General features: G+C 44.9%; 3 protein-coding genes across 5 annotated transcripts; 2 read left to right on the forward strand and 1 right to left on the reverse strand.

Moving 5' to 3' along the window:
* The first annotated feature begins 2,093 nt into the window (after positions 1–2,093).
* On the forward strand, positions 2,094–6,938 carry plcxd1.1 (phosphatidylinositol-specific phospholipase C, X domain containing 1, tandem duplicate 1). 2 transcript variants are annotated; one of them, XM_086223821.1, is made up of 7 exons: positions 2,094–2,281; positions 2,940–3,122; positions 3,818–3,960; positions 4,034–4,162; positions 4,845–5,000; positions 5,792–5,972; positions 6,076–6,938. In XM_086223821.1, exons 2-7 carry the CDS (start codon positions 2,999–3,001, stop codon positions 6,318–6,320), a joined length of 978 nt encoding a protein of 325 aa, XP_086079947.1. In that variant the 5' UTR covers positions 2,094–2,281; positions 2,940–2,998; the 3' UTR covers positions 6,321–6,938. The 2 variants fall into 2 exon arrangements, with proteins under 2 accessions (XP_086079947.1, XP_086079946.1); XM_086223820.1 differs by having other exon boundaries at positions 2,108–2,496.
* A 3,474-nt stretch (positions 6,939–10,412) lies between these two features.
* On the forward strand, positions 10,413–14,598 carry plcxd1.2 (phospholipase C, X domain containing 1, tandem duplicate 2). The gene is made up of 6 exons (XM_086224936.1): positions 10,413–10,833; positions 11,168–11,304; positions 12,051–12,179; positions 12,252–12,407; positions 12,480–12,663; positions 12,755–14,598. The coding sequence occupies exons 1-6, from the start codon at positions 10,764–10,766 to the stop codon at positions 13,018–13,020; spliced, it is 942 nt and encodes a 313-aa protein (XP_086081062.1). The 5' UTR covers positions 10,413–10,763; the 3' UTR covers positions 13,021–14,598.
* Positions 11,724–22,333, reverse strand: gtpbp6 (GTP binding protein 6). 2 transcript variants are annotated; one of them, XR_015119312.1, is made up of 11 exons: positions 20,497–22,333; positions 20,269–20,406; positions 20,110–20,180; positions 19,902–20,032; positions 19,093–19,163; positions 18,854–19,012; positions 14,946–15,154; positions 14,682–14,830; positions 13,518–13,670; positions 13,202–13,441; positions 11,724–12,632 (listed from the first exon to the last, which is right to left on the reverse strand). XR_015119312.1 is itself a non-coding variant. In XM_086224935.1 (10 exons), the coding sequence occupies exons 1-10, from the start codon at positions 20,861–20,863 to the stop codon at positions 13,315–13,317; spliced, it is 1,575 nt and encodes a 524-aa protein (XP_086081061.1). In that variant the 5' UTR covers positions 20,864–22,333; the 3' UTR covers positions 11,724–13,314. The 2 variants fall into 2 exon arrangements, 1 of the variants encoding a protein (XP_086081061.1); XM_086224935.1 differs by having other exon boundaries at positions 11,724–13,441.
* Between the last annotated feature and the right edge of the window lie 854 nt (positions 22,334–23,187).

Consider the following 23,187-nt stretch of genomic DNA (forward strand, 5'->3'; position numbering starts at 1 on the left):
TGTACTGCTTTAACATGGTTTCGCTGCTGTGTGTCCAGATATGTGCTGTGAAAGGACATGCATGCATGTACAGGATAGGCTTGGGGGGGGGGGGGGGGTTGCGTGAGTTGTAGTTAACGCTGAAGTCAGCAAAGGACCGGAGTTGTTTGCCTCACCTCGCCGGTTAGTGCTGTTTCAGAGTTTATTGACCTGCGAAGGCTCGAAAAAGTCCTGATTTATCCCAAACAAACGGACGACTCCACCACTTTCCTCTGAGGAAGCCTGTTGGAGCTCAAAGGTCAACTCCTGCTCCAGCGAGGGCTGGTTGAGGATATCAACACACATCTGTCACATCACACATTTTCTAGCGTTCTTACCTCTGTCAGCACCTTCCGGTCAGCTGGCTGGGACCCTTCAGAGCACAGCAGCCTTCTTATCGAAGCTTACATCCAGGATGTCTGCGGCCCCGTTCATCCTGGGGATAGTACACGACCTGAGTGATGTCATCACAGCAGCTGTAGGAACAGGAGTGAGCGACAGCGTTCCTCTTTGTAGCAGTGAATGCTAATGTGTCCTATGGGAAGGGAAGTTTTTGATTGAGGTCAAGTCAGTTTTATTTGTATTTCCATAAATCACAGTAAAAGTTCTCTCCTAACACTACAAGCAGAGCAGCAGATGATGTAATTGGAACATGCGAATCAGGTCATAGTAGTAGTAGTAGTAGTAGTAGTAGTAGTAGTACACAACATTGCAAATGTAAGAAAAGCTTGGATATATTTTGAGTGCATGGTGGGGGGGGGGTGCTGTTAGGGTAACTCATGATACCCAAATATTTCATTGTCATAACAAAGCTTGTTATCTTGTGATAATGAGAAAATAACCTGAGATCATCAACCCACAAGTTCTCAAAACAGCGTGTTCTCCCTGAGATGAGTTCATAATTGAAAGGCTTCATTCTCTCCTTATCTCAACAGAACAAGAGAAAATCATCAGGAGAAAATGAAGCTTTTACATGAATATAGCAAAAATATTTAATCCCAAAATAACTGCTTAAAAGTCTACAGTAAATACAGCCTCTCATTTCCTCCGCCGGCAGCAACCAATGTCCAGGTTGACGAGCATAGAGAGACACGTATGGAAACTGAGATCACGTGTTCAGTCCAGATGTTTCCTGATGTCGGGGGTGAAGAGCTGTCAATCACACTCAACTCTGATGAAGTTCATTTGAAGTTGAAGCAGGCTGTCTAATCATGGGGGGGGGGGGGGGGGTCAAATAAGTTGTGGGACAGCGAGACGGAGAGAAGACACAAGAACGATGGAGTCAATTAATTACTTAATTCAAGCTGATGAAGTCCACCAAAATGATGCAAATTAACGGGAGTCAAGTACGGACGATGACGTCAGGATGAAACTATATCACGCAAAGTCTGGTGTGAAAACGATTTACAAATGTAAACAGCATGTGGACCTTGGTCCGGTTGGTCAGGCGCGAGAAAGAAAGAAAGAAAGTCCTAATCGGGGATAGATATGGTTTCCCAGATTGTTCCATGTTTCAGGATTTAAAAAGAAACAAAAGATTTGTCAGAACGTAGTTTTTGACCGGAAGTGGTGGAGCAAAGTTTAATGAGTGGTCCTCTCGTTGTTCGTTTGATGGTCATATTACGGTTGATGTATGACTTGCTTTGTTTATACGGTGAAATTAATTCATTTTGTACTTTTTTAAAGCGTAAAACAATGCTTGGAGTGTACCTGGCCACACCACGTCAGTGACATGTCAGCAGGTGTTGAGAGACACCTGCTTTGACGTCACACCTGGTGACGGAGGCGGAGTTTCCTCCCAATTTACATCGCGACGTATCTTGAAGCTACAAGATAGAACTTGTTCCCTCAATTTAGATATGTAATTTTTGAAAACGTTTTATCTTGTGGCCACAAATTAATTAAACTGAGAAAACAAACGACATCTCAAACTAATAACCGCATGTCCTCATTGTGTCTCTCCAGAGCTCCGTACATTTGTGGCCAAACATTTCAGTGGGCTCTTTAAGCGGAACCTCTCTGCATCTGCTGATCTGTCAGCAGGCGCGGTGCCTCTCGCTCCCTCTCCCTCCCTCCCCCTCCCTCTCCCTCCTCGCACATCCTGCTGAGCATTCACCGACACCCGCGCTACTGCGGGACTCTCGCCGCTCACGCACCTGGTCTCAACCAGCGGTCGGCGCGTCACATGTGGTTATTCCATCATTGACAGCGAAATGCGCGGGGACCCCAGTCTCCACGGTCCCGGCCTGGGCAGGTGGAAAAGGTAACCGGACTGGGGGGACTGCTGCTGCTCGGGAGGAAGGACGCAGCCACGCTTATTCCATCATACATGTTTCATGTCCAGCCATGACATCGGCTAGCGTGTCCGGAAGGAGGACTTTTCTAGTCAAAAGCCTCTAATGTGAGCCCTCGCCTCTCGCGTCTTTGGTGGTTCGGCTGGTTCAGCCGGTTTGACGAAAACAGCGGCACTCTCATCAAGTAGGTGGTTGAGGACTACAGATCCCACATTACCGTGTTTGTGCGTGCGTGCGTGTTTACACCTGATTTCTCTTATTTATTGGAGACCTTTTCGGATGTAAACACAAACCTTAGACTTCCAGTCGTCACTTGGACCAAAGACCGGCCCTAATGCGGCACAACCTAATTCCTGAGTTCCGGGATGAAGTTAAAGTTTAGGGCTGATTTGAGATCAGGTTCAGGCATCAGTGGATTAGGATCAGGGCTTGAATTGGTCTGCCCGTATGAATGGAAGTTAATGGAATGTCCTGACAAGGATAGCTGTGTAAGCGCGTGTGTGTGTGTGTGTGTGGGGGGGGGGGGGGGGCGTGCGTGCGTGTGTGCGCGCGCGCCTGAAGTTCCTCTATCCGATGCATTTACCCCCCCCCCCCCCCCCCCCCCCACTCCTCCGTGTTTGTCTGCAGTTGCACAAAAGACTTCTCCCTGGAAATGGAATCATAAGTGGTGCCCTCTGGAGCTCAGCATGTCCTCAGTGGTGGTGTCCGGGGTGAGGGAGCTGAGCCTGGGGGAGCTGCCAATGGACAGCTGGATGACCCACCTGCCCTGTGCCCTGTGGGACACCCCCCTGTACTACCTGGCCATCCCAGGTAGGCTGCTGCACCTTTGCTGTTGTAGCTTAAATGTGAACATTGGATGTTCCACATTAATGAGATCATTTGACTAGAACCTAAACAGATGTACAAGGGGAGAATTTAATTTTGCAGTCACACATTCACTGCAAAAACCAAAGCCAAGTATATTTGTGTAAATCCTAGTAAAAAAAAAAAAGGCAAAACTACACTTTTAGATAATATTCCAAGAAATCTCAAATCGTTTTTTTTCCCCTAAGATTTCTAGAACATAAAGGTGTTTAATCTCAATGATAGACTGTCTTAAAAAAGAGTAGGTGTTTCTACAAGCCCATGTGAACAAGGCTCTACGACTGTTTTAGTCCTCAATATTGGATGTATTTTGACTTGTATTTTTCACTCACCTCTTATTCCGACCTCTGCCTTAAACTGCTTTTACATGTGAATTTCCCCCTTTTGGGAATTAATTAAATGTATTTTTTCGAATCTTAGTTTTGTTGATCTCAGCCTAACTTTCCTAACTGGGATGGCTCACGTTTACCAGTCTGTTGAGTACTAAAGTGTCCTGAGGTTTGCTTTTAACTAGAAAGAAATATATTCTGCAAAACAGCAGGGGGTTTTCTTTTTTTTGGGGGGGGGGGGTGGTTGCAGCATTGATACTTCCTAACCCAGCAGTACTGATGCTGATGTGTACTGATGTGTGCTCTGTGTAGGCAGCCACAACGCAATAACCTACTGTCTGGACATGAATGACAGATCCCCGGTGGACCTCACCCAGCCAGACATGCTCCAGAAGCTGGACAAATACATGAAGCCCCTGATTCGCCCGTTTGTGTACAAGTGGGCAATCACACAGGTAATTAATGGTGGAATTGTACCATCGCCTAGGTGAGTACGTAAGGCTGGACTCCTCCTGCTGTGTCTTGCAGGAGTACAGTATAAAGCAGCAGCTGGACTGCGGGGTCAGATACTGTGACCTGAGGATTGCACGCCGACCCAACGACAACTCCATCGACCTCTACTTCTACCACGGCGTTTACACCACGCTCACCGTGGAGGTAACGGCACGCAGCCGCAACACCCTGGAAGATATAGCAGCTCTGAGAGCGATGCTCCCACAGAGACCCGTCTGCACCAAGAACAATAACCATAAAGATAAGAATAGGATCGTTCTGTACAGTCATCACTGCAGGGAGGGATGAAGTCCCTCCTGACTCTTTATGGTGCTTTAAAAAGAAGACATTACGGTGACCACTTCCAGTGTTTTATGATTCTGTAGTGGGAACACTGACATTTTATTTACTCTCTTCTTCTTCATCTTAGACCATAAATCGTCTGGGAATTTTCATACATGAACAGAAGAAGGAAACCGTTTTAAGGAAGGACTGTTGGTGTCGGATGCTCTAGAATAAATGGATGTGGAGTCCATCCCACGTCTATAAATCTTTAGGGAGATTTGAAGGTTTTTCCTCATCTCGCGTAGTGATGTTACAAAGCCTCTTCTTTGTGATGCTACAGCAGATATGAGGCATTTGTTGCAAGATAAGAGAGAGTTCGCCCCTCACTCACCTGCTGCTCTCCAGCAGAGCTGCCAGCTGGCGAGGAGGGACTATATTTATCCAGAGTAGATCTGGCAGATTGAAAATTTCAACATGTTCTTTGACTTCATGTGCCAATGGAAAGAATATCATCCTACTTGATGTAGAAGCAGCAGACTAAATGGTAACTTGTATTTTCCAGACTGTTCTTCTCGAGATACGAGAGTGGCTGGACGCTCATCCCAAAGAGGTGGTCATCCTCTCCTTCAGCCACTTCCTGGGCCTGAGCCAGGAGCTCCACATGCTGCTCCTCACGACGATACGCAACGTGTTCACCTCCAAACTCTGCCCCAAAATGGTATAGTTACTCTTCCTCTGGATAAGAACATCATGGAAATGTTTTACATTTTTATTGTTGTCATGAATCAAGTCCTGTCCGCTGGTTAAAACCTTCATTTAATATATTAATCTCTGAACAAAAGCCCCATTATGAAAAGCCTTTTGGAAGTAATCCCACATTTGATGCCTGGCTGCTTTAAAGGTCACACAAACTTTTGGGAACACACTTATTGTCTGTCCTCCTCCGGAGCCTGACGGGCGCATAGGAACCCCTCTCTCCTCCATCCTGCATTAGCGAGCTGAGACCCACAGAGACAGCTGACCGCTAGTTAGCTTAGCACAATAAATAGTAGTGGATGGGAAGTGTTAGCATTTTACAAAACAAGATACGGGTCCTGATCTGACAGATGTACGCTGTCCTCTACCATTCATTGCAGCACGATAACTCGCTGGTCTCCCTGGGTCTCAGCTCCCTCACGCTCTCATAGAGGAGAGATGAGAATCTGTTTCTTTGCTTGTACTGAGGAGGACAGACAGTTAGTTGGCGTATTCCCTTGCAGATGCACTTGAACTGAATGTGTTGTAATCCACTGCTAAAATTTGTCCCCAACCACTGCACCATCAACACCAGTCTGATTACCGTTTGCCGAGGAAGAGCTGAAACTAATTCTGATGTGTTTTTGCTAATTTAACCCCTTAGATGGGAACAAGTACTTTTACTGAGATTGTTGGTTTGAACTTTGAATTAAACTTTAAATTATAATTAAAGAAATTATATGCCACCCTACTATTCTTTCTGTTGTGTTTCAGGAACCGTTAACACTTCGAAACCTGTGGGCTTTAGGCTACCAAGTGATCGTGTCCTATGAACATAACATGGCCAGCTGCCACAGTGACCTGTGGCCTCACATTCCTTACTGGTGGGCCAACAAATGCAAAGCAGAAGCTCTGATTGAGGCGTTTGAACACAGGAAACAACGTGGCCGACCAGGTGATCAGCTGATTCAAGGCGGGCCAGGGACAAAATGAATAATTTTGTTACTTGTGTATCATGTTTGTACCTGGAAAACTTCACCTTTGTGTTTTTGTTGCAGGAGGTTTTTTCGTCACAGGAATTAATTTGACGGAAGACCTCAAATACATCTGCACACACCCAACGGAGTCACTGAAAGACTTGGTGATGTCCACCTACCCGGCGCTGCTCAGCTGGGTCAGGGAGCAGACCCCCGGCTCTAAAGTCGGCTCTCTAAACATCATCGCCGGGGACTTTATCACAGAGAGCCACTTTGTACCAACTGTTGTTGCACTGAATGAAAAACTGCTAAAATGGTCCTCATGACTTTGACTAATCTGCATTATTCAACAACAAAAAAAAAGTGAATCGCAGCATGAAAAACACATGAGCTTGTTTTATCGAGAGTGACTGGAAAATACTATGTACTTGAATGGATCATTTAAATTTTAACGCACTCTTTGGAGATAATGAATTGTATATTTCAGTCTTAAAGCTGCTTGGACTTTTGATATTTTGAGCTGCACTTGTTTGTTTACATTCACTTCTCTATTTATGCAACGTACGGCATCACAGTTTTCACACAACTGCGAGGTGACTCGTTTTATGTTACAGTGACCAAAGCAATAATGATACAACTGTAATATCACCTCAATGTACTGTAGGCATATAGATGAGTAAGCACAGGCAAGTAAGCACAATGTATTCAGTGGTCACACAACTGAAATGTAGGCACATGTTTTATGAGAATGTGTCTCACCTACAATATGTGTATGTGTTCATAGAGAATGTACAGATGAGATCAAAATTATGCAAAATGCATGCAAAATAGTTAGGTGCATGAACCCAACCCTGACTGTTCTACTTACGACAGACTTGATCCAACAGGCTTGATTTCAAACAAATGCTGCACCGCTGTGCCTGTGGAGATGAGCTTTTCCAATAAACACGCATTTTTAAGCAAATAATCTGACTTTTTTCAAATTAAAAATTCCATCGTGGTAGAATTCCTGCGAGGACAAATGAGTGAAAACGCCATGTTAGAATACTAATGACACAAGTAAGCTTATCAGTCACAGGGTAATGGCACCCTAAAACATCCATCCATTTTCTACCTCTATTCCTGTTAAGGATCATGGGGGTGGAGCCTATCCCAGCAGCTTTTGGGTGAGAGGCAGGGTTCACCAGTCCATGGCAGGGCCAGCACATATAGACAGACATCCATTTGCTCTCCCAGCCACGCCTACGGTCAATTTGTGGTCCCGGTCCTCCAGGTGACCCAACCAGGGCTGATCAGACCCTGGCTTGTGTCCAGATGGCTAGCTCTTGTGTCCAGATGGCTAGCTACCATGACTCCATGATTCTTCTCTTTGGGCCACAGCCATCTTGAGGCTCTCTCTGCCACATCAGTGGCACTGCGAATGGCTCTCCTCTTCCTCTCTCCCTCGATGTCCAAACTGCTGAAGGCTCTGGCCAAAGAACGGGCTGCAAAACCCCTGCAACCGACCTCCACCGGAAGACACCTTGGCCTGGCCACAGGGTGGTAACAGCAATGTGGCTGGGGAACAGCAGCAGTTTTTCTTCTGGCAGGGGTTTCCCTGCTCCCCAGCTCTGACAAAGGCGATTGTTCTCTTGGAGGGTCGGAACTGCTCAGCCCACACAAGTCCAGCGCTGATGGCTTCAGCAATGGTCTTAAGGACTTGGTCATGCCTCCAACAGTACCTTCAGTCTCGAAGTGCCCTGGTGCAGCAGCTGAGGATAATTTCTAGGGTTCCTCACTTGGAACACAAGGGGCAAGCTGGAGTCTCTGCTAAGCCCCATGTGTGCAGGTTTGATAGGCTTGGAAGCACATCGTAGACTACCTGAATGAAGAATTTGATGCGTTGAGGCTCGGCTCTCCAGAGCTCCGTCCAGGTCACATTCCTCTCCATCGCCTTCTCCCATCTTGTCCAAGCTCTCCAAATCTCTAGCCAGACTCTTCTCTTCTGTTGTTCCCCAATGGTGAAACGAACTACCCAACTCTGTGCGTTCTGCTGAGTCCCTCTCTATTTTTAAGAGACAATTGAAGACTCAATTGTTCAGAGAGCACCGAGGCACTGAACCTGACTCTTCTCCTCTTTGTCCTGTGGGGTAGAATAAGTCAGAGGGTCCAAGACCCAGCACTTAGTGATTATGTAGCACCAACTGTGTTGTGTCATGTTGTATGTTTGTCAAAAAAAAAAAAACAGGGGAGGGGGGGGACGACACTTCTTCTGCCACTAGATGGCAGTACCTGTGACCAAATCACAACTGAAGCACTTTTGCGCTTCCTATGGGCTTTTCCTTAATTAAGTCTAAATTCTTGCTTGTGTTGTACGTCGCTTTGGACAAAAGCGTCTGCTAAATGAAATTGTAGAATTGTAGAATTGTAGCTCCCTGTTGTTTCATCCCCACTGCCTTGCAGGATCTTGTCTCCTTCTCTGCTGCTCTCACCTCCTCCTGGACAAGGCACCACCTCTTCTTTCCCCTGGTGTTCAATTGGGGAGTTGGGAAGGACGCTAGCCCAGCTCAGCCCCGTGAGACCACTCCCACCAGGTTCCTGTGACATAGCCTGGCCCCTGCCTCTTGAACAGCATCCTCTGCTCTCCACTTCCTGCCAGTCCTCACTTGGACTTGGACTTCTCTGTGATGGTAGGGACAACTTTGCCTGAGATGTTAAACCGGAACTTGTCCTCCACCCTCCCTGTCTTCAGCACCATAGATCTTGATTTGGCTTGTTTAAAACACATCCGAGCCCACTCCACCAGCTTCTCGAGACCCTTCAGAATCCATCGGCAGCCGTGACCTTGAGGTCATCCATGAATGCCCTGACGAGTGGCTGCCATTGACCGGATCTTGATCGAGGCCCTCTGTACTCTGGCTCAGCAGACTTAACGAGCATGTTCATGGCTAGGGAGAACAGCGTCACTGAGATAGTGCACCCTGTGATAATTCCGACCTCCACCTTGTGCCAAGATGATGATATTGCTCCTGAGGAGATCCTCATCCTGAAGTTGTTGAAGTAGTCAGCGGTGAGGTCTCTACACCTGTTGGGAGCATGATGTTTCATCAGAGTGAGCTGGACCAGCGTGTGAGGAATGGAGCCAAATGCATTCGCCAGGTTGAGCCATAATACTGACAGGTTGCCTTTGTCCTCTCTGGCCTCCCAGATTAGCTGTGTCACCATACCGGTATGCTCCATACAGCCTGGCATTCCTGGAATGCCACCCTTCTGGACTGACGTATCAATATAGGTGTTCTTTACCAGGTAGGTGCTCAGCTGTCTGGAAATGGCACTGAAGAAGACCTTCGCGTCGACGCACAGCAGGGAGATGATGCGGAACTCGTCTAGCTGGGTGGAGTTTTCCTCCTTCGGGATGCACACCCCTTCAGCCACTCGCCATTGTTCTGGGATCTTCCCCCTTCTCCAGAACACTCGCAGGCGTTTCCACAGACACTGTAGTAGTTTGGGACAGTTCTCTCTAGTGCAGAGAGCACTACAGTTGGTTACACAACAGCATACATTAGGTGAGGAAGTGCAGTGGAACGGTCTGTACGTCCCAGAGTTAGCGGCAGCTACCTTGTAAAGTGCATGATAGAAGTGGTGGTGCATAAGAGATAAGTAGTATATTTACCTTATTGCACTGAGAAGTACTTTATGCTGTCTAAGATGCATCTAAGTGTTGATACCCTATCCACACCAGTAACTGAGATATTCCCTCCCTAGATATGTCCATCATCAGCTCTGGAGACACAGAGACTGGGGATATTGCGTGAATGTGTGGCTGGTTCCCAGTTCAGAAGATATGATGACTTGAAATTTCATCACAACTAAATTCAGACGGATGAGTGTTCACTTTGGTGCGTTGAAGAAGAGCCCATCTGTAGTTGAACTCATCCCAGTCATATAAATGTGCTATATTTGGGGGTTATCCCTCGGTCCATCCATCCCTCCATCCTAGTCTCATCACTACACTGTCTCAGGACACCTTGAGGGGGTTTCCCAAAATTGCCTCAAACATCCAAGGAGAGGAAGAGTAATGAGATGGTCAAAGGTCAACGTGACTGTGACAGACACGTCACTTACGCATTTATCTACCATGCGGGATTGTTTCTTTTCCTATAACACAAGCATTTACTCTTTATTCACCATTCACTCAACATGGCTATGAGCCGCCTCTGCCTGCAAGCCAACGCCCCGCTCCAACGAAGAGCCTACATCCAGGAAGCCTTACAGTCTGTTTAAAAAAAAATAGACATTTGGACCTTTGTTGTGCCCCTCACCCCGAGCAGGTGATGAAAGTACCGAGTGGGCCGTCTTCCTTCTAATAGCTGCTGATGTTCGCGCATTCGCAGAAGCGACTAGGTATGACGTAGGCTAACGACGCCCCGTCGTCACGTCTGCAGCTGGACCGGTTCTGCTCGGTGGACAGGAGAAGCTCGACCCGTAGGGTGGGCGATGCCAGGAGGAATTATCAGGAGTGAGAAGCAAGGAGGCAACCGAGGAGACGCCTTCTCGTTCGGTGGCTGTAAGGAGCAGAACCCGATTGTTGTGATTTGTTTCAGCCACTCCTACTTCGTGTGTGTGGGAGCGCCACTGAGACAGAGCCAACCCTGCTGACCGACGACTCAATACACGTGAAGTTCGTCCTCCTGCTGTCTGGACGTCGATGGTTTGAGTCCAGCATCGATCACACGAGGACAACCAGGCTCCAAAACAGTGCCAGTGGGTCATGAGGTGCAGGACCCGACATGGAGCACTGGATGTCCGCTTTACCCGAGGAGCTGTGGGACGTCCCGCTCACACACCTGGCCATACCTGGTACCTGTACACCTCCTCTATCTCTCCCGCCTCTCTATTAGTTTTATCGTGTTCTAATTGTGAGGTTACAAATAGACCCTGACGTAGTAAATACCAACCTCTCTGTCATTCATTCGTTTTTACTGTTGAGCAAGAGGCGAAGCAGTTATCCGATGAAGTGGTTATGTGACGTGCAGGAATCAATCACATCCTGTACAAGTCGAATTGGTAAAAGTGAGGGGAGGGGGTTGCTTAACTTTAAGAATTGGAACCAGTGGAACAAGTTGAACTTGAGTCTTGTCTTCAATGCATTCTGGAGGTACGAGCATAACATGTGATGTCCTCATTCACCCAGGGAGTCATGACACCATGAGCTACTGTCTGGACATCAGCTCCCCGCTGGTCCGGTCCGAGTCAGACCTCTTCAGGCTCCTGGATGCATTCTGCTGCTGCTTGACAAGACCCACACTTTTTAAATGGGCTACAACACAGGTGTGTGTGTGTGTGTACTGCTGTGGGGCCATGTGGCGCTTGGTGGTGAAGCTGTACCTTCTTGTGCTTGCAGCTACTTACATTGTAGTATCACTAGCAAGGTCAGATTAGATTTTATTGGAATGTAAATATTCTGAGACTGGCTTCGTAAAATGACCTGAAAGTGACGCTGATCATTTTGCTGATGCTGTTTTTTTTGTTTATCTTTTAATAAATGATAGACATCAAATTAATAATTAAATATTCTAAAGTAAAGACTGATCTCTGTTAGCTCCTCTTATACAGTCTATTAATCCATCGTCAACCACTTATGTTTCACGGTTGTGAAGCCTCCCAGTTCCTATCCCAGCTGCATGGACTGGCGACCTGTCCATCACAGGGCCGCATACAGAGAGACAGGCTACTCACATTCTACCCGCAATTCAGAGTCTGTGACCTGAGAAGTGTGTTTTTGGTGGAAGAGGAAGCCACAAAGGCACAGCATGCAAACCCTAAACAGGCCCTGCATGGCTGGTGGAACTGAACCCAGAACCTTCGTGCAGCGAGGCCATAGTCCCAACCACCACACCACTGTGCCAATATCTCAGCAGCCTCATTGACTCCCATCAGGGGGGCTGAAAATTAGAGACATGTCCCTTTTGCTGTTTGCTTTGAATGGGACGTTTTATTTCACTTGTTGTAATTGCCACATTTATTGTGTTAAAAAAAATAGGATGAATTTATTTTTCTCATTTTCCTTCCTCCAGGACAAAAGCGTGGAGGAGCAACTCGCGATGGGGATTCGTTTCTTGGATCTCCGCATTGCCCACAAGCCCAAAGACCGGAGCAGGGACCTGTATTTCACACACGTGATCTACACACATTTAACAGTCTTGGTGAGTGCGACCGTCTTCGTGGCTACAATATATAATGAAGATATTTGTGTAATAAATGTTTCTCCTCTACAGGAAACGCTGTTGTCTGTGGCCACCTGGCTGGACTCTCACTCAAAGGAGGTCGTAATCCTTGCTTGCAGCCATTTTGAAGGAATCGATGACAGACTCCATGAGCACTTCATCCTCTCCCTGAAGAAGCTGTTCGGCTCCAAAATTTGCCCTCGGACGGTTAGTTTACTTTGTCTTCTCCTGATTTACAGTGTAATAAGATCCTCATAAAAGCTCATGTGCCATTCACAGGAATCAGTGTTGACCCTGCGGAGTATGTGGGTGTCTGGGTACCAGGTCCTGCTGTCCTATGATGCAGACATCGCTGTGAGACATCAGGAACTGTTCCCCTCCATCCCCTACTGGTGGGCCAACCAGCGCTCCGCACAGGGAGTCATCAGTTACCTGGAATGTAAGAAAGAGCGCAGGCGTCCGAGTGAGTTGAGTTTATGTAAAGCAAACAGAACGTGACGTTAGACTCTTCGTTGTTGGTGTTTAAGTGTCCTGGTTTGTGTGTTACTCTCCAGAGGGCTTCTTTGTCACGGGTCTGAACCTGACGGCCTACACCAACTACATCGCCAGGAACCCAAGTCAATCCTTGCGGACGTTGACCCTCAGTAACTGGGAGTGTTTGAGGAAATGGCTGGAGCAGCAGATACCTGGCTCGGACGCCATGTGCATCAACATCATCGCAGGAGACTTCGTGGGCCCCCTCCCTCTCAGCCCTCTGGTCGTTGCACTGAACCAAAAACTGCTCTTGAGAAATAGCAGTCAGATGAAGAAAGAAGACTAGCTCAGATAGCTAATCGCTGTAGGAGCACTGATGCCCGGGTCGCACCTGTATACCTGTTTTTTTTTTCACCTCGAAGCACTTGACATAGCTCTAACATACATGTTTACAAGCATGAACGTGTCTTTTACCAAAGTGTATTTTCTAGTATTTTAATCCACTCTTTGTCTTGTACTTGGTGCACCTGTAGGAGTCGTTTATCCTGTAGGAGTCGTTTATCCTGTAGGAGTCGTTTATCCTGTAGGAGTCGTTTATCCTGTAGGAGTCGTTTATCCTGTAGGAGTCATTTATCCGGTGCTAAATGCCTTCAAACAGCTTCTTGTAGCGTCCGTAAACAGCTGTACTGATGATGACCTTGACCACAGCCGAACCCTCGTCCGCGTTCACGTCCACGTCCTGAACAGTTGCCTCCTTGTACAGCCAGCTGTGGATCAACAAGCGCATTTACCACACCAGCTTCTAAATATGATACAGCCAGCCGCGACACAAACCTCCCTCACCTTAACTGAGGGGTGCTGAGGTTCACTCTGAGGTTCAGGATGTGTTTCCCTGTAGAATTCAAGATCTGCTCTTCCACCACAGCCCTCAGCTGGTCCAGGCCTTGCTGCTCCAGGGCAGATACGGGTAGCACATTTGGCTCCTCACACTGGTAGCTGAGAGGGGCGACAGGAACAGGCTCAGTCCCCCTCGAACACGATGACTCATTAGCGGTCATGCCAGCAGGATAACACAAAAACTGTGCGGCTGGTTTTCACCAAACTTAAGTGGAGGAGTGTAGTTCAGGAAGAAGCCAGTAGGTTTTTTGTTGTTGTTATTGTTGTTTTTTAGCAAATTAGTCATAGCACCACCTGGTGGCAAGAATAAACATCACCTTTTTTCAATCTGAGAGCCCATTGGCCATCTCTGATGACTTAGCCTCAAGGAGCAAGGGCCAGTATTTCTGATGTTTCAGTGTAGCCATCAGATATCTGACGTAAGCGTTCCTCATCGTTTACAGTCCATAGAGCAACTTGAGACATTTGCACGCGTTGAAAGACGATAAATACGAGCAGATAACGCACCAGTTTACACACAGTTAACGGTTCCAAACCACTGAAACGGCCTTAAGTCGTCAGACTCCTAATATCTTACCAAACCTGCATTTCGGCAACTGCGTTCTGACTATTTTGCGCTCCACAGGGATTGTTTATGCAACCCAGGCCCGCTCAAATGTGGTTGGTTACCGCTACAGCAAAGGGAAATGGAAACCAGAAGCTTGCCTGACCCCAAATTTTTCCCTTTGCTACAGATTCTGTATTTACGTACAGAGAATCTCCTGCGAGTGGGTCAACCTGAACTTGGTGATGAGCTACTGTGAAGACTGCGCTTTCATTACGTGACATGATTGCGGCAAGGCAGCCATTTTTTAAAAATCTCACCATGGATTTGGGTTTGGCACGTCTTGGTGGAGGTAAACAATGTGCAATAACATACAGCATTTTGTGTCTTAAAGTCAACCATGTACTGTACATAAAATGTTTTATAATGAAGGCTCATAACTTCTTTATACTGTGCACTACTAAAAACTTGCCTATTATTTTTTCCTGCAAAAATAAACTTTTTATCTCCTAAGTGGGATTTATAAGAGATTGTGAGAACGGCAGGCCTCCTTTAAAAGCTCTTACTTGTCAATGAGGTCAATTTTATTGTGGACTTCAATCATGGAGCTCATCAGCCTCTCGGGAGTTTGGAGGTTCTTCAAAATGTTTAGCACGTTGACCTTCTGATTGACCGTCTCCGGGTGACTGATGTCTCTGACGTGAATCAGCAGGTCCTGCAGCAGGAGGAAGACAAGCAAATCATCACCCGATCCTGACAAATCTCAGCCACAGTTCATGTTCTTTCAGATAAATAGACCAAAATCTATATTTTGGGTCTTCGATACATACAGAGTGTTTGATATCCTCCAGTGTGGCTGAGAAGGAGTCGATGAGCCGGTGGGGCAGCTGGGACAGGAAGCCGATGGTGTCCACGTACAGAACGGTCATGCGGCTCGGCAACTGTCCAGCGTGGACGGTGACATCCAGGGTAGCAAAAAGCTGGTTTTTTGGCTGGAGACCAGGGTCACCAGTGAGGGCTTTGATCAGAGTGGTTTTCCCTGGGGTGACAAGGAGAACGAACCTCTGATGATGAAGTGTAGCGTCGTGGGATGAACTAAAGGGGGTCAAAGAGGGGCAGCTGCCACAGCCTGAGAACTGGAACTATAAATGAAGTCCCTACACTAATGATCCATGCTATACACTAATCAATACCCTACACTAATGATCCATGCTATACACTAATCAATACCCTACACTAATGATCCATGCTATACACTAATCAATACCCTACACGAATGATACATGCTATACACTAATCAATACCCTACACGAATGATACATGCTATACACCAATCAATACCCTACACTAATGATACATGCTATACACTAATCAATACCCTACACTAATGATACATGCTATACACTAATCAATACCCTACACTAATGATACATGCTATACACTAATCAATACCCTACACTAATGATACATGCTATACACTAATCAATACCCTACACTAATGATACATGCTATACACTAATCAATACCCTACACTAATGATACATGCTATACACTAATCAATACCCTACACTAATGATACATGCTATACACTAATCAATCCCCTACACTAATGATACATGCTATACACTAATCAATCCCCTACACTAATGATACATGCTATACACTAATCAATACCCTACACTAATGATACATGCTATACACTAATCAATCCCCTACACTAATGATACATGCTATACACTAATCAATACCCTACACTAATAATACATGCTATACACTAATCAATCCCCTACACTAATGATACATGCTATACACTAATCAATACCCTACACTAATGATACATGCTATACACTAATCAATACTCTACACTAATGATACATGCTATACACTAATCAATACCCTACACTAACGATACATGCTATACACTAATCAATACCCTACACTAACGATACATGCTATACACTAATCAATACCCTACACTAATAATACATGCTATACACTAATCAATACCCTACACTAATAATACATGCTATACACTAATCAATACCCTACACTAATGATACATGCTATACACTAATCAATACCCTACACTAATGATAAATGCTATACACTAATCAATACTCTACACTAATGATACATGCTATACACTAATCAATACTCTACACTAATGATAAATGCTATACACTAATCAATACTCTACACTAATGATACATGCTATACACTAATCAATACCCTACACTAATGATACATGCTATACACTAATCAATACCCTACACTAACGATACATGCTATACACTAATCAATCCCCTACACTAATGATACATGCTATACACTAATCAATCCCCTACACTAATGATACATGCTATACACTAATCAATACCCTACACTAATGATACATGCTATACACTAATCAATACTCTACACTAATGATCCATGCTATACACTAATCAATACTCTGCACTAATGATCCATGCTATACACTAATCAATACTCTACACTAATGATCCATGCTATACACTAATCAATACCCTACACTAATGATCCATGCTATACACTAATCAATACCCTACACTAATGATCCATGCTATACACTAATCAATACTCTACACTAATGATCCATGCTATACACTAATCAATACTCTGCACTAATGATCCATGCTATACACTAATCAATACCCTACACTAATGATCCATGCTATACACTAATCAATACCCTACACTAATGATACATGCTATACACTAATCAATACCCTACACTAATGATACATGCTATACACTAATCAATACCCTACACTAATGATACATGCTATACACTAATCAATCCCCTACACTAATGATACATGCTATACACTAATCAATCCCCTACACTAATGATACATGCTATACACTAATCAATACCCTACACTAATAATACATGCTATACACTAATCAATCCCCTACACTAATGATACATGCTATACACTAATCAATACCCTACACTAATGATACATGCTATACACTAATCAATACTCTACACTAATGATACATGCTATACACTAATCAATACCCTACACTAACGATACATGCTATACACTAATCAATACCCTACACTAACGATACATGCTATACACTAATCAATACCCTACACTAATAATACATGCTATACACTAATCAATACCCTACACTAATAATACATGCTATACACTAATCAATCCCCTACACTAATGATACATGCTATACACTAATCAATACCCTACACTAATAATACATGCTATACACTAATCAATACCCTACACTAATAATACATGCTATACACTAATCAATCCCCTACACTAATGATACATGCTATACACTAATCAATACCCTACACTAATGATACATGCTATACACTAATCAATACTCTACACTAATGATACATGCTATACACTAATCAATACCCTACACTAACGATACATGCTATACACTAATCAATACCCTACACTAACGATACATGCTATACACTAATAAATCCCCTACACTAATGATACATGCTATACACTAATCAATCCCCTACACTAATGATACATGCTATACACTAATCAATACCCTACACTAATGATACATGCTATACACTAATCAATACCCTACACTAATGATACATGCTATACACTAATCAATACTCTACACTAATGATCCATGCTATACACTAATCAATACTCTACACTAATGATCCATGCTATACACTAATCAATACCCTACACTAATGATCCATGCTATACACTAATCAATACCCTACACTAATGATCCATGCTATACACTAATCAATACTCTACACTAATGATCCATGCTATACACTAATCAATACTCTGCACTAATGATCCATGCTATACACTAATCAATACCCTACACTAATGATCCATGCTATACACTAATCAATACCCTACACTAATGATACATGCTATACACTAATCAATACCCTACACTAATGATACATGCTATACACTAATCAATCCCCTACACTAATGATACATGCTATACACTAATCAATCCCCTACACTAATGATACATGCTATACACTAATCAATCCCCTACACTAATGATACATGCTATACACTAATCAATCCCCTACACTAATGATACATGCTATACACTAATCAATCCCCTACACTAATGATACATGCTATACACTAATCAATCCCCTACACTAATGATACATGCTATACACTAATCAATCCCCTACACTAATGATACATGCTATACACTAATCAATACCCTACACTAATGATACATGCTATACACTAATCAATACCCTACACTAATGATACATGCTATACACTAATCAATACCCTACACTAATGATACATGCTATACACTAATCAATACTCTACACTAATGATACATGCTATACACTAATCAATACCCTACACTAATGATACAGGCTATACACTAATCAATGCCCGCAGTGGAGGAATAATTCAGAATATTAACACACGCTGATGAAGTACTGATCCTGTATGTTTTAAGGGTTCATGTGGTCAGTTTGCATAAAAGTCTCTTTTTGCTGCCATGAGAGTGATTGAGGTGAACTTGATCTTATTAGATAAAACATGTTGACCAAATGTTATTTAAGTGTAATTTGCAAAAAAAAAAAAACAATAAACCACAGTATACGTTATGGTATTGATAAAATGTAATGTAGATTTTTCTGGGCCACCCTGTTGACTTATCTTGGAATATTTTGTAAATGGGCCCATATCAGCCCCTCACGATGCACGTGACTCACCACAGTTTGTGTACCCTAACACAGAGACGACAGGGAACTCCCTCCGTTTACGCTGAGATCGCAGCAGGTGTCTCCTTCTCCGCAGTTTCTCCAGTGCTGAGCAAATCTTCATCTCCCGCTCCTTCAGTAGTCTCTGCTGCACCTCCAGCAGCGTCTCACCTGTGACCGCCAACCAGGTGGAGCTCATGTGTTACCAAGCCAGCACGGCAGAACCAAGCAACTGACGGGGCGTTTGTTACCTGACCCGCCGATGTACTGTGACGCTCCTCCCTGCTGATCCAAGTTGGAGAATTCAGTTCTCAGACGGGACCTGAAGACGAGAAGCAATCACAGCCTGCTCCTGAACCATGAGGGTCACATCTGAACAACAGCGCAACACTTCCTGTTGAGGCGCACCTATACAGTTTTAAGTGGACGGATGCTAAAAGGTCCATGTGGAGCCATTTTCACAAGAAATGAATAAGCCAGATTCTGAAGAGTCAAACCACCTGACGGAGACGAGGAAGGAAAGAAAGTCAGCAGGAGAGATTACAACAGATTATGTATCATTTTTATAAACTTCCAAAAATGAATCTTCGGCTGGAATCTTGTCCCTCCACAAGCATTCAACATCTTCTTACAGATTTATTGGCTGCGGAAATCGTAGGATCTTTACTTTACCGGAAAATCAGCTTGTTATTGTAATAAGACAACAAGTAACACCGACCAATCAAGCTGAATTTGGCCAAAGAAAATAATATTTGGGTGGAATAACTATAAATATACATTTAATACTTATGTGAGTAATAATCCCTTTGACAGAAACCTGCAAATAGGCGCAATATGTATTTAAAGTATACTGTAAGTAGTTAGAAAGTAACTGTAAGGAATAAAATATTGAAACAATAAGCAGTTTGACAGAGGCTATTATTTTGGTGGAATAAGTATTTAAAGTAGTGTTAAAGTCGTAAAGTAGTAGTGTTTGTGCAGTTTTTGGGTAGAACTAGAATGGTAGAAATATGGGTCTGGGACTGAGGGTCTACAGGCCCTGACGTCACCCACACGTTACCTTAACAAGGGAATCTCAGCCAGAGAGATCTGTAACTTGGCCTCTTTAGTTTTAGCATTGCAACGGAAGATGTGCAGGACCACGGAGTACCTGTCAAACACTCTCACCCCACAGGCCTCCTCAAGCTCCCTCTGAAACGAAAAGACAGACCCTTTTAGTTCATGACAGCGTTTTACCAGCAGATGGAAAGATTTGCAGAGGAGCAGACCCTAGATAACGCAGACAGATGCTCCACGTTGACAAAGACGGCCGTGATTCCCGCTGTCTGCCTGATTCTCTCTGCACAGGGAACAGGACACATGCTGAGTCATGGCTCAGAATTGTGAGCGTGTGTGTGTGTGTGTGGTGGTGGTGGTGGGGGTATTACCTGTGAGTAACTGAAAATTGCCTTTGCCAAATATCCTCCTCTTCTCTGGTGTCTTCGTAGAGAGGATGATCTTGTCCACCACCCTCCAGTTGTCCAGTGTGTTCACGAGCCCCTCGGCTTCAGCCATCATCAGCTCAGCTGCAAAGTAAACCACAGTTACCAGGGAGGCCACCCCCCCCCCCCCCACACACACACACACACACATCCCCAACAGACTCTCACACTTACCAGTGGTCAGATACTGCTTCCTGCTTCCCCACTTCACATTGGGGTGGACGATGAAGACCCTGTGTTGACCCTCTCCAATGGCGGTAGGAGGCTGCTGGTAGAACAGCTCCTCCACCTCGCTGTCCTCGATGAAGTCCCCCTCCCCATTCTCATCCCCACTGCTGAAGTCATCTGCGCTCTTGAATTTGCAGCCAGAGAGGGTTAAAGCTCTGCCCGGCAAGATGGAGACGCCCCCCGGCAGGTGTGCAGCTGCATGGGCGGATGTGAGCAGGCTCCTGCAGGCTGGTGAGGCCGCTGCCTGGAGGCTGTGGCTGCAGGCTCGGTGCAGGAGCGGGAACCACGTCTGGACCCTCAATAAGGGGGTCATGTTGTGTGGGGCAGACCTCAGGCTTGTGTCATTGGACTGCACTAACTTTTACGCGGTTTCTTCTTGGTTACGTACTGTTCCCGTTTCTACCGGAAGCCGTCAAATTACCACTTGCTATTCGCCCACTGGTGTTCCATAGAATCCGTGAGTCGAACTTAAATGTGCTGGGAAAAACGGCTAAAATCTTGTCTGACAGTCTTCAGAGTAGTCAGGCTGGGTTAAAAATACCTTTTCCCTGAAGTGCAGACTGCCAGGCCGACGATCCCGCTCTGTGCGGCACATTTTCTCAAAAAACAGACGCTTTCAAACGGAGTAGTTATTTATCTTGGTTTGACTCACAATGGAGTTTGTAGTGACGTGGAATAAAAAACAGAGGAAGTATGTTGTTTCTTCCTCAGAGGGAGAAATGTGCCTGCAAGTTTGCTACCTGGACAAAATATACATGAATACTCAGCCGTCGTGTTGTTTCCTGTTTGTATCACTTCCGGTGTTAATAAAATTCACCAAGAAATGAGATAAAAAAAACAGTAATACTATGGACAGTAAACCGCGTGTATATGAATTAATTTTAAAATCCCAGAGTACAAAAATTAAATGCCGGGAAAAATAAATCTGTTTTATACTACCGCGGGTCTGTCGGGTTTCGACTGCCCCCTGGCGGGCATCTGTATTATGGAACTTTTAACTTTTTGAAATGTGGAATTTGAGTTCTTCATCAAACACGTTGATATTCCGATTTAACAGAAGATTATTCCTAATGCAGACTGGCTTAAATATTCTTAGAGAATTTCGCTTTGGATGATATTCAAACGGTTTTAAGTCTTTTACAGTCTGAAACTGATTTAACCTTTTAGTTCAGCACCATCAAAGATACGCTTTACCTGTCAAAAGTTTGGACACACCTGCTCATTTAATGCTTTTTCTTTATTTTTATGACTATTTACATTGTAGATTCTCACTGAAGGCATCAAAACTATGAATGAACACACATGGAATTATGTCGTGAACAAAAAAGTGTGAAATAAATCAATCATGCTGTATAATTTAGATTCTTCAAAACACCCCCTTTGCTTTGCTCACTCTTGGCGTTCTCTCCATGAGCTTCATGAGGTCGTCTCCTGAAAGGGTTCAACAGTCTTGAAGGAGTTCCCAGAGATGCTGAGCACTTGTTGGTCCTTTTGCCTTCACTCTGCGCTCCACCTCATCACAAACATCTGGATTGGGTTCAGGTCAGGTGACTGTGGAGGCCAGGTCATCTGGTGCAGCCCTCCATCACTCTCCTTCTTGGTCAAAGCCCTGACACAGCCTGGAGGTGTGTTTGAGGTCATCGTCCTGTTGAAAAATCAGTGATGGTCCAACTAAACGCAAACCAGATGGATGTTGCTGCAGGACGCTGTGGTGGCCATGCTGGTTCAGTTGCCTTCAATTTTGAATAAACTCCCACCAGTGTCACCAGCAAAGCCCCCCCACACCATCACACCTCCTCCTCCATGCTTCCTGGTGGGAACCATGCTTGTAGAGGACATCCGTTCACCTTTTCTGCGTATAATGATGACACGGCAGGTGGAACCAAAGACCTCAAATTTGGACTCGTGAACAGTTGATGTGAGGTGTTCTGCTACTAGAACTCTGTGTGGCATCTGGGCTCTAATCTGAGGTGCTGTTAACTTGGGATTTCTGAGGCTGGTGACTTGGAGGAACTCATCCTCAGCAGCAGAGAAGACTCTTGGTCTTCCTTTCCTGGGACGGTGCTCCTCCTCCTCGTTGTTGTCCTCCTCCTCCGCTTTATCCAGTGGGTCTGGGTCCGGGTGGGACGGTCCTCATGTGAGCGTTTTTGCGACCGCACTCGGGGACACTTCCAAAGTTTTTGCAATACTCCGGACTGACTGACCTTCAGTTTTTAAAGTAATGACGGACAGTCGTTTCTCTTTACTGAGCTGATTGGTTCTTGACATCAATTCAAGCAGTTGTCAAACAGAGCTGTCAGCTGTGTACCAACCGGACTTCTACACAACACAACTGATGCTCCCGACTCCATTAAGAAGGCCAGAAATCCCACAGATGAACCCTGACAGCCCTTTTAAAAGAGCTGCTCTTTTTAAACTCATGGAGATCAAGAGGATCCCTGCCTTGTTTGTCCAGGAGACCCACAGCACAACAGTCAGTGAATGGGAATGCAGGCAGGCTCTTAATGGGGGTCATTTTAAGTCCCAAGTCCAGTTTTAGCAGAGAGAGGAATTCTATTCTCCAGGAGGTTTTTTTTTTTTTTTACCAGTTTCTTTTGATTTGAAGGAAATCATCCCAGGTGTGTGAATGAAAGTGAG

Source organism: Aulostomus chinensis, chromosome 14 (assembly GCF_037954235.1).
Source record: "Aulostomus chinensis isolate RoL2024-O1b breed Wild chromosome 14, RoL_Achi_v1.0, whole genome shotgun sequence".
Classification (NCBI taxonomy): Eukaryota; Metazoa; Chordata; class Actinopteri; order Syngnathiformes; family Aulostomidae; genus Aulostomus; species Aulostomus chinensis.

Excerpts from the sequence above, each read along its gene's own strand:
- plcxd1.1 (XM_086223821.1), top strand. The coding sequence starts at position 2,999 with ATGTCCTCAGTGGTGGTGTCCGGGGTGAGGGAGCTGAGCCTGGGGGAG. Across the intron at positions 4,163-4,844 it reads ACACCACGCTCACCGTGGAG|ACTGTTCTTCTCGAGATACG; the intron begins GTAACGGCACGC and ends TGTATTTTCCAG. Across the intron at positions 5,973-6,075 it reads GAAACAACGTGGCCGACCAG|GAGGTTTTTTCGTCACAGGA; the intron begins GTGATCAGCTGA and ends TTTTTGTTGCAG.
- plcxd1.2 (XM_086224936.1), top strand. The coding sequence starts at position 10,764 with ATGGAGCACTGGATGTCCGCTTTACCCGAGGAGCTGTGGGACGTCCCG. Across the intron at positions 10,834-11,167 it reads CACACACCTGGCCATACCTG|GGAGTCATGACACCATGAGC; the intron begins GTACCTGTACAC and ends TCATTCACCCAG. Across the intron at positions 12,408-12,479 it reads CCAAAATTTGCCCTCGGACG|GAATCAGTGTTGACCCTGCG; the intron begins GTTAGTTTACTT and ends TGCCATTCACAG.
- gtpbp6 (XM_086224935.1), bottom strand. The coding sequence starts at position 20,863 with ATGACCCCCTTATTGAGGGTCCAGACGTGGTTCCCGCTCCTGCACCGA. Across the intron at positions 19,164-19,901 it reads GCTGAGATTCCCTTGTTAAG|GTCCCGTCTGAGAACTGAAT; the intron begins GTAACGTGTGGG and ends TCTCGTCTTCAG. Across the intron at positions 19,013-19,092 it reads ACAGTACATCGGCGGGTCAG|GTGAGACGCTGCTGGAGGTG; the intron begins GTAACAAACGCC and ends TGGCGGTCACAG.